Source organism: Solea senegalensis, linkage group LG10 (assembly GCF_019176455.1).
Source record: "Solea senegalensis isolate Sse05_10M linkage group LG10, IFAPA_SoseM_1, whole genome shotgun sequence".
Taxonomy (NCBI): Eukaryota; Metazoa; Chordata; class Actinopteri; order Pleuronectiformes; family Soleidae; genus Solea; species Solea senegalensis.
Window position 1 is genome coordinate 12,742,225 of NC_058030.1, and position 14,050 is coordinate 12,756,274.

The 14,050-nt window shown below is 42.8% G+C and overlaps 1 protein-coding gene across 2 annotated transcripts in view; it reads right to left on the minus strand.

The window, feature by feature from the left end:
* tln2b (talin 2b) overlaps positions 1–14,050 on the minus strand; it is a 79,555-nt gene that overhangs the window by 21,716 nt on the left and 43,789 nt on the right. For both annotated transcript variants that reach the window (XM_044035700.1, XM_044035699.1), the window contains exons 13-31: positions 13,433–13,616; positions 13,080–13,193; positions 12,561–12,669; positions 10,191–10,399; positions 9,880–9,978; positions 9,194–9,361; positions 8,487–8,781; positions 6,917–7,083; positions 6,185–6,313; positions 4,761–4,874; positions 4,494–4,607; positions 4,245–4,379; positions 3,996–4,124; positions 3,740–3,842; positions 2,480–2,688; positions 2,030–2,149; positions 1,657–1,854; positions 1,008–1,147; positions 383–476 (exon numbers count right to left, since the gene is read on the minus strand). In XM_044035700.1, coding sequence (XP_043891635.1) covers positions 383–476; positions 1,008–1,147; positions 1,657–1,854; positions 2,030–2,149; positions 2,480–2,688; positions 3,740–3,842; positions 3,996–4,124; positions 4,245–4,379; positions 4,494–4,607; positions 4,761–4,874; positions 6,185–6,313; positions 6,917–7,083; positions 8,487–8,781; positions 9,194–9,361; positions 9,880–9,978; positions 10,191–10,399; positions 12,561–12,669; positions 13,080–13,193; positions 13,433–13,616 — 2,830 coding nt within the window. The remainder of the gene's footprint in view (positions 1–382; positions 477–1,007; positions 1,148–1,656; positions 1,855–2,029; positions 2,150–2,479; positions 2,689–3,739; positions 3,843–3,995; positions 4,125–4,244; positions 4,380–4,493; positions 4,608–4,760; positions 4,875–6,184; positions 6,314–6,916; positions 7,084–8,486; positions 8,782–9,193; positions 9,362–9,879; positions 9,979–10,190; positions 10,400–12,560; positions 12,670–13,079; positions 13,194–13,432; positions 13,617–14,050) is intronic.

Sequence of the window (14,050 nt, forward strand, 5' to 3'; positions counted from 1 at the left end):
ACATTTTCATCAGCTGCATAAATTAGATCTGAAACAGCCGACACTATAAATGTAAATCAAGCCGACTGTAAAATGCTTGCCATGATACATTTTGATAACCGAGGCTTTTAACCGCACGGCTTCACTGTCATTTTTGGTATGACAATGACGCCGCGCAGTATGCAAAATCTGAGGCACTTAATATGGTTCTAAATGCAATGATCAATTACTGTGATTGTCTCTTTACGAGTAATTGAATCCAAAATAGATGGAAGGCAAGGGTGAAAGTATGCACTTATTCACTGGTGAAAGAAATGCAGTGAAGGTTAACAGACATCATAAATAAGGCTTTTAGTGAAGGAGGTCTATTAGTGTATGGTCCAGTGTATGCAAAGACGTCTACCTCCAACTCCCTCAAGGCATTGTCACACTCTTTTTGTCCTGCAGCTTGCTGGGTACAGAGCGTGATCAGCTGGTTAATACTCTCTGTCACTGCCCTGAAACACACACACACACACATACAGGCTATTTTAGCTTCCACATGCATGCACAGCCTGGCTTCCCTCACACTAACATAAACACACGTGTGCTCTTAGCTCCCCTTAGTCAAGCATGGCCTCTCACTGCAATAGGCAAACACAGGACACAGGAGAGCCAAGATTGTCTTGAGTTTGTGTTCAGCCTTGCTGAGCACAGACAGACTCTATCCAAAGCTTCCATCTTCCTAATTAGACAGAGAGAAGTCAGTCAGGCCTGAAGCCCTGCGGGATCAGCTGCTTGGCTTCTTTCCACTAAGGGGGGGAAAATACAAAGTCCCTGCAGCAACGTTGAAAAGAGACAGCTTAGGAATGACACGCTGATGCAGCTGGGAGACTTTTGTGACATTTAAGTATACTCGCTGCAGGCGTGAATCCGGTGGATGATTTAAAATACAATCATTCAGCACACTGTCAAACACTGGAAGACGTTAATTAGAAGTAATTGACACGATCAGATACATATGAGGTGCTATTTGCATATAATCGCACCTTGCCGCCACAGCTAGAAGATTCTTAGCATTGGCTGCGCCTGGGTCCACAGACAGCGACTTGGCAGCCAGCAGCAGCTTACTGGATGCCATGGAGATGTTCTTCAGATTGCCAATGACTTGGATCTGATCGTCTTGACTCTGTGTGGGAAGAACAATGCAAGTGATCTTTAAACAGCTCTATTATGCATGGATAATTAAGGTCTTTAAGGGGCTAAATATTGACAAGAATGTCCTTAATGTCTGTCCACTACCTGTGTCCTCTATCCCCATCTTTAGCAGGAGCGTTTGAGCCTGAAGCTTGGATGTCATGCAACATCAACTCCAATCCCTGACAATTTTTTGTTTCCAAATTAATGAGCAAAATAGCCAGAACAAGATCTCATTACCTCTGACTACATTAGTGCTCAAGGGGACAATCATGTGCCTAAGTGAATTAGAATAAAACATCTCATTAACAAATTACTTAAATAGCTTGAGTGCTAAAGTGACACGAAATATGAGCTCAATAAGAAAGGATTTACGTCTTTTATGTGCATCAAAGGTCAGCACTCTCCTCTCTGTAAAATGCAGGTGGCAGAGGATTATCATTGAACTGCTTGATACGCTTGGTGGAGCGTGAGCAGTGGGTTTGTGATCATGGAACCTACTTGGGTGTGTCCCGCCATCTCAATGCCAGCATCGAGGAACTCATCAAAGTCTTGGCTGAACTTGCCCGAGGCCGCGGCCAGTTGGCCGCTTGTTCCACGAGAGGAGTGGACAACCTCGCCTGCTGAGTGGTTGAGTTCGGCTGCCGTGTGATTCAGATCAGTCTGGGCCTCCTGGAATGTCTTGCTGCAGGGAGGGAGCTTCAAACACAAGACACTCAATTAGCCATAATGTGGACCATGAACACTCGCAGGTAAAATAGGAACACCCTGTCAGACCATGAGGTGCATGTGTGTGTACAGTAGAGACTGTTCACATTCACAAACCAAACCAAATGTGAATAACTCCCGCAGGAAAAGACTGAGCGGGACTTACAATGTCCACCAGCAGCTTCTTGCTGGCTTCTCCGATGCTCCTGAGAGCCATGTCAACATCCTTCTGGCCTGGCAGGCAATTCACACAATTATTCAGGGAGTGTGACACTGCTTTGGCCACCTGTAAAGAGCACAACGGTCTATAAGTGGATCGCTATTAGCACTCCTATCAAGAGTTTCAGATGAACGCTATAAGGGAAAAGACAAATACAAATTGGGATCATGGCAGTGCACAGTAATCCATGTCACCAATTTATGCTGCTGTCACAGACATATGACAAACAATATGTTTATGCTCTACAGGGCTGCAGGACAATGAGCAGCTTTACTGTCGCACTCCTGAGGGAGGAATACCAGGCGATCGAGAGACTGAGCAGAGAAAAAAATAGCAAGGTTGTTGTGGAAAGTGGAGCAATGTGATTTCTACTTAAATATCACGGTTACTATATACCTGTGCGAGTCTCTGCTGACTCTCAGCATCTCCAGGATGAACCAGAGCTTGATGGGCTTCGTGAATCAACATGGCCGATCCCTCCATGACACACTGGGCAGAGTCGAGCATCGCAGCTGCAGCCTGCGGCTCCTTGGTGCTGGCGGCCACACCTCTGGCTGCTTGGGCCAACGTCCTTAGAGCCAGTGCTGTTTCTCTGGCAGCTACACCTGTGGAAAACCAGCAATAAAAGGACACAAAGTGACAACGGATGGTTTCAATGAGATGGACAAATGTTAAGAAAACAAAATAATACTGCAAAACATATATCAGCACGACAATAGCACGAGTTAATCCAATAAACACTGTACAGTATGTTTTATACAGTATATATACAAATCAAATATGATTCTACCTTTTATTGTAAGTGTCTCTGCAGAAATGCAAACTACCACTGTACTTAACACCTCATTTTCAAAGTCATTATTTTTGCTTTGCAGCATTTTGTCTGAGGATTACCAATGGAGAGGGAGTGTGTGCATTTCCTCTTTACTCTGATTGTAACAGCATTGTGAAAACAAGCTGGCAGAGGCTAGCAGTACCCCACTGATACTGAAATGCCCTCATTGTTTAAATAAATTAGTTAATATAATAAAGATGGCCCCATGCAGGAGGTGCCCTTAACTTAGTATACGTAGAGCTGAGACAAAAAAAGGGCAGCGAATTACATTAGCAAGCCAAGTGGAGCCATTTGCTGATGGAATGTTAAATGTAGTGAAAATAAGATTAATGAGTAGCGAGCAGCACCCTGGGCCACAACATGAAGTGCTGCTTGGGAGCATTCATTGTTAAAAATGTTTTTCTTTCTCTGTCTTCATCTCTCCTCCCCTGAGATCTTCAATTGAGCCAGAATTATCAGTTTAAGAGTACAAATAAAGGAGATTTATTTTCTCTGCCTCCTCCTTTCTCGCACGCCCATTTCACAAAGCTGTTTTTACAGTCAGCGATGCATTTTGTTTGTTAAATCCTATCCAGTCCTTACGAGAACATGAATACGGAGGCAACAGTAACATTGTGTGGGTAAAGTGAGACGGCTGCGAACAGGTTGGAGAGCGACTGAAAACACAAAGACATACCCAGAAGATTCAGAAAGTGAATTTTACTACTCAAAAATCCCTCATGTAGGTTTGGTAGTTCTGTTCACAAGACTAAACCGAGGCAGAGCAGCAACATCACCTACAGCGTTAACATCAAACTCTGTGCAGCATATATGTCTTTTACCTGTATAATGTTGATTGCCTTGCGCAGCACATGTGAGCAGCTGGGCCATAGAGGAGCCCACAGCCTTAGATGTACTTCCCAAATCCTGAGCACACTTCTCCAGCTGTGCCAGGAACAGAAAAGACAAACACAGTGTGACTCATAGTCATGATTGCCTCGTCAGAAGTAAGTACTTCTTCAGTTTGATATATTCAGTATAACGTTTCACTTGAACTTCACAGACAACTCTACGTACAGTATGTTTCTATGTACTGACCGTTTCCCCGGGAAGAGGTTTGAGTTGGGCGTCGATCACAGACATCTTGGCGTCCTGAAGCTCACTCTTGAGTGTTTGTACTGTTTTGAGAGCCGAGTCGATCTCCAGAGGACCACATGCTTCATGGGCCTTCAAAACAACACACACACACACACAAATGTCACTCATATCCATCCATTATACAGGGCGGAGAGTTACTCATGAGATGAATCCTGCTGACTCCGACAGTAATGTGCACAGATACAGTACCTTCTGAGTGGCAGTCCTGAGCTCTGCCAGACAGGTGGCCAGATTCTTGGCACACTGGCCCAGTTGCATAGCAGCAGCCTGGTCGGCGACAGTTGGAACTGCCGACTTTGCAGATGTTACCATTTTACTTCCAGGCTGAGGGATGGTGACGGAAAAACATCATAAAAATAAAGCCTTTATTGTGTGTAAGACTGTATATGATGATGGAGTGTGACTTTTTGCTGGCTGTGTCTTGGTGTAAGGACTGACCTGTAGAAAGCTCTGGCTGGCAATGATGAGGGCGAGCTGAGCACCCAGCTCCTCAGGTTGTGACTGGCTACTCTTCATGCCCTGCACCAGCTGGGGAATGTTATCTGCCACTGCCTGCATTCAAACATCAAATCCACATCAACACATCTGAGAGAAAAAAAAAACTACCAACATTTCATGGCAATAGTAGTTTTCTAGTAGGTTATTGACAGGGTTTTATAAATATATAACTAAGAAAGGCACATAAGAAAGAATCTGTGATCATACCTTGCAGCTGTGTACGAGCTGTTGGTGTGAAACTGTGTTTTTGTTGGAAGCAGCGGCATTTTGGGCAGCCGCGATAGTTTGAGTAGCGGCCGCCGCTGCCTGCTTTGCAGCTATCTGTTGAGAAGATATAAATGGAAGCCACATGAGAAATGTCTTCATTCTATCGCATTCTTGGGGGACGGGACCTTATTCCCAGAATGTAAACAGTGTCCGCCATCTTTTCTAACAGTTACGCTAACAGGACCAAGTGTCACTAGTGAGCATGTGACAAAGAAAAGAAAGAAAAGAATGAAGGTATTTCTCAACTCAGGGGAAACTGTAGTTGGGAAGCACAATTTTTCAAAAATACTACCCCTATTCAAGTAATACAAAGCTAAATGCAAAATGGCCTAAAATGTTGTTCTAATCAAACTATAAGCGGTCAAATAACGAAATGTTTTGTAGTAATAGAAAATGGGGGGTATTATGCGGCTTAAACTATGTGCTCCCAAAAGCAAACCGCTAAAAATACACTGGTTAGCTCATATTAATTCAAGTGTAGACACAGCACAACCTCTGAAGCAGTGACACGATTGAAGATATTCTTCATGCCGAGTGGATGAAGATGCGATGACGCAAAAAGAAACATTGAATAAATTACACCATTATTCTGAAAAAAAAAGAGAATGAGCTGCACGTAGAACTGATATGATGGGTGCAGAACAATAAGCAGTATATATATATTTTCTTTTTATCTTTGGCACAGTGTGCTCTCTGTATTTTTTTACATTCTATACATAGTATCACACTATGCACAGTTGATTATCTGCACATCAACAGTATAATAGTGTTCCAGGAGGAAAAAAAAGTAACATGATGGGATCTTAGCACATAAATGTGTTTGTGATAATTACTTGAGTCACACTTCACAGATTTGAGACACTTTACTGGCTCACATATTTCCTTGATGGAGGCGGACTGAGATGTATGTCACACACCAGACTGATCCTAACACTGGGTAATGCACACAGTACAGTATTATGTGCCTGACAATTGAACTCTCCGCAGCAGGGGGTGGCTAATCATTAGGGGCAAACTGATACCAAGGGCTACACACAGATCTTTGCAGGCAGATAATTCTTTCACAGCACTAATGAGAAGTATTCGTCACTACAACGGGAAAGAGAAACGGACAAAAATACTAAATGGGACATTTCTGAACAAATTACCGTCAAGGCGTTTTACTGTTCTGTGTGTGTTTCCTCTTGGCCTACGTTTTGAAACCTTTTATTGAACACAGGTGCTCTATTTGTACAACAGCAATGACAAAATGTAGAGGTGAGATGTTTGTGTGACATGACTGCTGTTAAGGGTTGAAGGAGGGCTGTGTTTTGATTAAGCGCACATCAGGCAAAGATGAGAACCTGCTGACTCCTATGACTCACCTCCAGCCTGTTGACCAGTTTTTTCTTTATTGCATTCTGAGCTGCAGCATTAGTGGCGACACGGAGCCCCTCAGCAGCCTCTCGGAGCCGCTGCTGCTGGTTCTCGTTCTCTGGGTAAGCAGCCGCCCCCTGAGAATGCACAAACACACACAAACACATTAATCCACAGATGCAGATGCGCAAACACACACACACACACGGACCCATACAGTATACACAATGACACATACTGTATATGCACGGCTTAAAACAACCGCTGGCAAACCAAAGCAATGAAAGTTTAACAACTCTGGTTTTACGTGCCACAGAAGAGATGCAAAGAGGCATTTAACTCTTGTCTGCTTCTTGACGGTTTCCTTGGAAACTGTCAGTGTCAGAGTCCCCCTTCCTTTTGATAACTGCAATGATGTGATAATTAATGTGTCACTGATCAAAAACATCTGAGGAGCACAGAAAGAGTTTCACATGTCTTGGTATTTTGCACTGATAATATCCTAGTTGACAGTTCCATTGGCTGATTAACAGCCACTGACGCTGCACTCTTTTTTTATTGTGGATATGAAATGATGCCGGTAGTTAGTGCACAAAGTAATGTCAAAATGTCTATTCAGTGAAAGCAATAGACATGAGTAAATCTTTGAACACTGCACTCAAAAACAAAAATGGATAAAATGCTTATCGTTAATATTTTTATAGCATTGCAATGAGAGGGTGAACATGTCACTCTCTTACCTTCGCAGCCTCCACCATCCGAGCTGTGGCATCGGCCAGGAGTTTGGCTGCAGCCAAAAGTTTCTTGGAGCTGTCGACGTCTACTTCTGCCTCTGCGTCAGATCGCATGGCGTTGACCAAGTCGGACGTGGCCTGCGCCAACACCCTGGCCTGACGTACCATCTCACCTATGCACACAGAAAAGATGCCCATATTCTCACAGCAAGATAATCAAAGCTGATATGATGGGTCCTTTAACGTCTATTCTGCAGGTTGTTGTAGAGTTGCACCAATTTTGACAGAATTTGTTAACTATTAGATTTGTGGGATGATTATTTTTCCCCACAAACCTCTTTACAAACTGTTAAATCCAGGTCAGGTCACTGATGGATTAAAAGGTGTGTCTAATATGCATGGTGCATGCAAAGGTGTATAACATGTGTATGTAATGTTCAATAAATCTGGTGTAATAGTAGGACAAACACCAATATTTCCACTCCACTTCCAGTTCCCTTCCAGCTTTGAGAGCCAGGGTCATACTTTAGCTCAAGTTCAAGGATAGGTCACATTAAACTTAACTTACTTGTCTTTAACCTGTAAAAGCTGGGGTATTATATACTGTATGTACATATACTGTACATTATAGCATTGCTAAAAACAACAAATCTAATGGTAGCCTAAGACTTTTACACAGTGTAAAGTGTTCTGTCAAGACTAAATAATCATTGTCAATTTGGATTTGCTTCGTCCAGAATTGCTTAAGTGAATCACATCGTCTGTCGATCCAACACTGACTTAACTGAGCCTTTTTGCAGTTGACTGTTCGCCATAACACTCAGCAGTAGGGCATCAGTGAGAGGTGCCGTAGCCCTGGGAGCCGCACCACTGCTTTCACCTTTATGTGCGTTTACAGCTGTACGTTGTCTAGTGAGTCATCCGCCCTCGCACAAGTGAATGTCTTCGGGATATATGTAACCATCCCCCACACACACCTGCTCTAAGAAAAATGTGTCTCCCAGACACCCACCTACATCTTTAAATAACTCACCCAGAGAAGTCTATACGCGCTCCGATGCATGTGCGCATTACAATCTAAATCCCCGTGGCCTTGGGGATTAACAATTGCTCTGTATGAGCCGTAATCACTGAAAGCTGAATCTATTGTTATTTTTTCTTCTCTTATTGTTTTTTGTTGATTTAAAGAAGAAAAACATTTTCGTCCTTCCAAAAATGCCTAGGTCATGTGTTTTCTCTTAAATTTTAAAGCCTCCCTGATGTTGATTGGGACCAGACTCTGGGCTCTGTAGTGGTTTTGGATGACATGTTTCCTACAACCCCTTGAGAATTGGCTGGGTTTAGAAATTCTTCAGCCTCATTGCTTGAACCATAACAAATAGCCTGAGCTTTGAAAATGTCTGAACTGGAGTTTTTAGATGACTTAATCTGGACACAAGTATGAACAACATCCTTAGGCCCTCTCTGTTGCAGTCAAAACACAGAAAATGTCAAAGTGAAATCAGGTAGACCATGTGCGGGTGCCGTTGAGATTCTTTTGTGAATAAACAGGTTTGGATTGTTGCCTTGAACTCACCAGCATCACCCATAGAAGTGAAAATATTCTCCGTCACGTTCATAATTGTGTCCGTGGCCTGGTCATAACGTCCGATGGGTTCTCCACAGCTGGCATAGTGGCGGACATGTTGCAGCAGGTCGCTGAGAGACTGGCTCACCACACCAGCTGCTGTGCCGACTTGCTTCAGCAGCTCGGCATCGTCACTTGCTGAGCGGCAAGCTTTCACACACGTTTCCATTGATCGGTCCACCAGCTTCCCAGCTTCGACAAGCTGCTCCTGACACACTGGGGAGCTGATGGTTGGACTCACCACCTGCAACACACATATTTGTGAAGAATCGGGACTATTTGGGATATTCCAGAATAATTTTCGTTCCGTCCAACCAAAGAGCAACAACTTGAAGTTTTAAAATGAACAACTGAATGATTATTCGTTAGTTTCTCATCTAAAGAAAAATGTTTATTTAAATATTTTTAGTTTTTTTAAATCACTTTTATTTAATATTGTCATAATGTCATATCCTACAACTGTTTCATCAATTTCGCAAAGAATATTGTTGAAATTGTCTGTCCTTTTCCTTTAATTTTCCTATCCGAATTGATGAAATATGTGTTATTTGACCTTGGTAGAGGTATGCTAAGTTAATTCATGCTGGAAGACTCCCTGCTGTCGGTATGTCCTGTACCTACTCGGCTGCAGTGATGAACACGTTTTAGTTCAATACCTTGGTGCAGGCGACCAGCTGTGAGGTGGACAGGGCGCACTGAGTGGCAGCTGCAATAACCCGGTTCTGCAGGATGGTGTCCTCCGCCACCTGGGCCACGTTCTTGGCCTTCAGCACTAACATAGCAGCTGCATTGGCCACTGCTTTGGCCAGATTCATCAGAGTGTCCTGCAACATATGAATCAGTGTCCTTCACTGAAACACAGCACAGCTGTGCACATGTGACTGAAGGGACTAGGACTGAAAATGTTTTTAGCTCATTTTGCTCAGTTTATATGGCATAAATACTGAGAAACTCATGCACAGTGAACAGCAGATGCTTATCAGTAAAAAGGAAGAGACACCCCTGCTCTCCAGGAATTGCCACTGACATCTAAAAAGGGACATTTAGGGAATTGGTAGCAGGTAAAATGAATTTAAATGTAAAATAATACATCAGATAGATTTGAAAGCTTCAGACAAACATGTGCTAATGCATGTTTGAGACAGTGTAATGTCATTACATAATAAAAGCACTTCTTCTGACACATTGTTGTAAAATCAACATAAAGTAACAGTGTAAAAATGAAGCCTGAGGTGATTGCATAAGTGTGCATTAACATTTTTAAGAGAAAATGAGCGTGTGTGTGTGTGGCTTCCTGTTTGGCCAGCACTGTCATAGAAACCGTCAGTGGGTGGTGTCCAACCTGGAACTTCTCATCGGTCTCGCCCTCCCCCATGTGACGGAGAAGGTCCCCACTGGCCTGTCCAATGCTTCCTGCTGCAGTCAGCACCGTCTGCCTGGGCTGTGTGGAGATGACATCACCACATTCATTACACCGGCCTTGCCTGCTCTTACACAATCCTCCAGGAATTATCTAAAACAGACTTCTGGATCAGACATCATCTGAGAAAGCTCCTCTTCAAAACAGCTTCAGTTGGACAGCTACGTGGCTACCAGAACTACAGAGGAGGAGGAAGTTCAAAGTCAACAAAAAGTAATCAGTGGGCATCTCACCTCTGCAGCTGCAGGCTCCACAGATCTGAGAAGATCTGACACAGCTCCTGCCAGCATCCTGGCAGCACCCATGAGCTTGTGTCCACTGCCCACCTCATCGTCCATTAACGCTGCGAGCAGCTTGACGCCCTTGGACATTTCCGTGAGATTGGACGAGATGGTCGTGATGGCGCAGCCCACTGCAGTGTAGTCCGTTTCCGTGGGCTCACCTGTGGAGGATGGGCGGCCATTATTACACATTACACCTCCGCTGTGCATCATAATTTGTTTTGCAGCTGCCACATTGATTTAGCTAACCCACGGAGGGGCAGCTCGCTCACCATTCACTGTAACACACACATCATGTCAGATTTATAATTAGAGCCAGTTTGCAGTGGTTCCACAGACATGAGCAGGTTGATGCAGCAAGTGGCCCTGAAGAAGAAAAACTTTGCGTGCGGTAGAAGGGGCAGCGTAGGTGCAAGCAAACAGATGGCGAGGTAAGATTAAAACCTTGCAAGAGTCTGGAACTTGACTGGCGTGGTGCCAAGCAACACGAGGAGAAAGAGAAAGAGCTATTCAGGGTCCATTGTATTAGAATTAACGTAATAGTTGGACTGCAGGCTGTAACAAACAAAGGGCTTCTCCACTCACTCCTCTCTTACCTACACATGTCAAGGAACAACGGTGGCCTTTGCGACCCAAAGGATGTTGTTCTTCATCATTTGTGTTGTAAGCTTTTACTTAAAAACACACGGCGCGTACTGTGGCTGTTTTTTCTACTACTGTAGAACCATGACCAAGGCCAAGACCCTTGCCTAAAGTACATATAGGATGACTAGGTGTTCCACTTTGTGCAGGAGTGCACAGCAGTAGCATTCCTTGTCCCACATCCCATGTCCCGCATTTTAATTGGCTCTAGACTGGCACTTTTCTAAAAATTTACATCTGTTCCAACGGTTGTGAAAAAAAAGGGGTGTCACCATGGAGCTGCTAGACTCATGGCAGTCAACCTGTCAAAAACAGGACACGGCCTCCCTTTCGTCATCATGAGTTCTACTCAGTCGCAAATTAGACATATTTTTGAAAAGAATCTGCGGAAAAAAATAATAGGCAAAGAAAAGAAGATGCAGCTTTAACAAAAAATGGGGAAACCCGGTGAAGCAAACCAAGTTTTTTGCTTGTGATGTGTGGATCTCTGAAGACATTTCTACTGGAACCCAAACACTGTGGGCAGGCAAACACAGTAACAGTCTCTGAATTAACTAGGCGTACATCACTTACAGTCACACTGATTAGCAGACTGTGGAAAAAGCTGCAGCCATACTTACAAATACTAAATTAATTACTTATTTCTAACTGTTATTATACTTTTTATTCTTCTCTTTTGAAAAATTATCTTAGATAATTGCATCTCACATAATCGCTCGGGTCACCCTAAGTACATATGAGTGGTAGTTGCTGGTCTTCAAAACTGGGCAATGACAGAACTGTTAAATGTTATGCAATTGTGTAAAATTAAAGGGAAATGCTTTAATCTTAATTTTTTTACAGTGTATAATATGTACTCACAGAAATGGGTTATATCGCCAAGCAAATAACACATAACAGACTGCTATTTGTTTCCTGACTTCACTCGCAAGTTCTCTTTTATGATTCTAAAACGTACGCACCCACACACTGCTCCATTGATTCCCAGAGATACTGAGCTTCCCTGGAAGTGACCATTTTGCCGCAGTGTGTCCGATCACCATCAAGCTCACTGCCGTGAAAAAACAGCTATTCTTTGTTGTCCCAACTGAAGCTGAGCTTCCGCTGGTTATGATGCAGCGTTTTGGGAGATGTGTGAGAAAAAACCTCTGAACAAACTAGTCATATAGTTGATCCGAGTTCTTGCAAACTTTGACCATTTTATTTATTTTTATATAGAGACACTTTGCTGTCATAGAGCAACCAATTCTGGTACAAAGGCTTATTCTAAGGCAATGAAAAACAAACTATTTTTCTTTTGAAATATAAAAATTATACATTAATACAAACATACTAATATGTAGTATATTTAATTTCTGCCAAAAATGTTACATACTGGGCCTTTAAGTCAGATTTATTTCTTTATATTAAATCTTCAGTGGAAAATGGTGAATGCACACTTCTTTAAATATATCACCTTCAGTGAGTACTATACTACTTACTTGGTCTTGGGAATTGTATTTATTAAACCACACATTGGGGTGAAGAGAGACAATATTTATAAAAGGACCATTTTGTTTAGAGCTTTGTTCAGCTCACTCCTCATAAAGCAGAACTCTGCTGTTGCAATAAATGAAATGTGAACATGATACGCTGTTGAATGAATGCTGAATGCTGTTGAGAATTCTCCCGAGTGCTCACCTGCAGTGAGATTGACCACAGATGCTGTTCCAGCGGTGATAGCATCAACTTGAGAGTGGATTTCATGTTTGGATTCATCCACTTTGTTCTGAACCCAAACCCTGGATGCCTTTGGGTGGAGGAGGAAAAGGAGAGGTCTTGGCTTTCATCACAGTGGGTGATTTTCAGCTCATATAAACTTTTTTTTTCTGTGGGATTAAAGGGCTCTGGCTTTGACACCTACAGCTTTGGAAACAGTCGGCATTAAATACAGCCTGCACAGTTACAGTTACTTTGACATCTTAATTATATTTGAGAAAGCTGATTGACTTTGATGCACAATTCCCTCAAGCTCTCCCTGCTAAGCAAAACTGGAGACTGTAATACCAAATAGCCCACATTCATTTTCTTTTTTGTTAGAAGAGTGAACTTGAACTTGAGGAATTGCTATAAATGATGCATGTGTACGAATATTTATCCATGCAACACTCTTTCCTGAAACACTTTCAGAAATGTGCAGTAAGTAGAGAGGATCCTTACTAAGTCATGACCCAGTGGAGGGAGATTATCAACATGTCCCAGGTCAGACTGGGCCTGCTGCACAGCCTGCATGCTGCTGTTGATGGTCCCCATTAGAGCCTGTTGGGCCAGACTCTGTGACAACAGCAAACAACAGAGACTCGTGATGTGAAAATGACACAGCAAAACCTTCTTCCTAATGTCTGGAAACTGCAGGAGGCAGTTCTTACTGTGAGCATGACAATCTCACTCACAGGAATGTTATCAGATTTGCATTAAACTGTGAGAATGATGCAAAAAAAAAATTTGCAGAGAGGATTATTTCTAAATTTGGTACAGCTGCATTTGTATGGGACAGAAAGCTTTGATTTTACCAGTGGAGGCATGTGTCCTCTGTGCATCTGCCCTGTGGTGATTTGCTGCTGGGCAGACGGCATAGTGCCCACATTGAAGGTGTCAGGGCCACCGATGGATCCCGACCTAATTATGCCTGGGAGTGCGACTGACCCGTGCTCCACACGGCCGACCCGATTGAACTGCTGCTGCAAAATTGTGGACCTAACCGGGGGAGAAAGTCAAAGGGAGTGAACATTCATACATGTAATGTGTGACTTTATATGCATTTTTGTGAGTGTTTTCAAAAATAGCTCTATTTGAATGTGAGCCAGAGTTTTGTCTGATTCTGATGGTACGTGTCATAATCGAATACGCACATTATTAAGTTGTTACTTGCACATTAAGGATGTGTGTGGCTGGATTCAAACTTAGATCCTTCAACTTAGATCCTTCATTTAAAAGCAGGTTTTAAATGAAAATGAGAAAATCAAACTTTGTCAAACTAAGCAAAACTGACTATGGGTTAAGGACTGCCGAAATGATAAATATTGCTCTTTTTATCTCGCCTTTAATCGTGAGAAAAACTCATTATCCCACTTATAAATTATCCTTTTTTAGGAAAAGGATCTCTACATGTTGACAGTATCACTGTACTT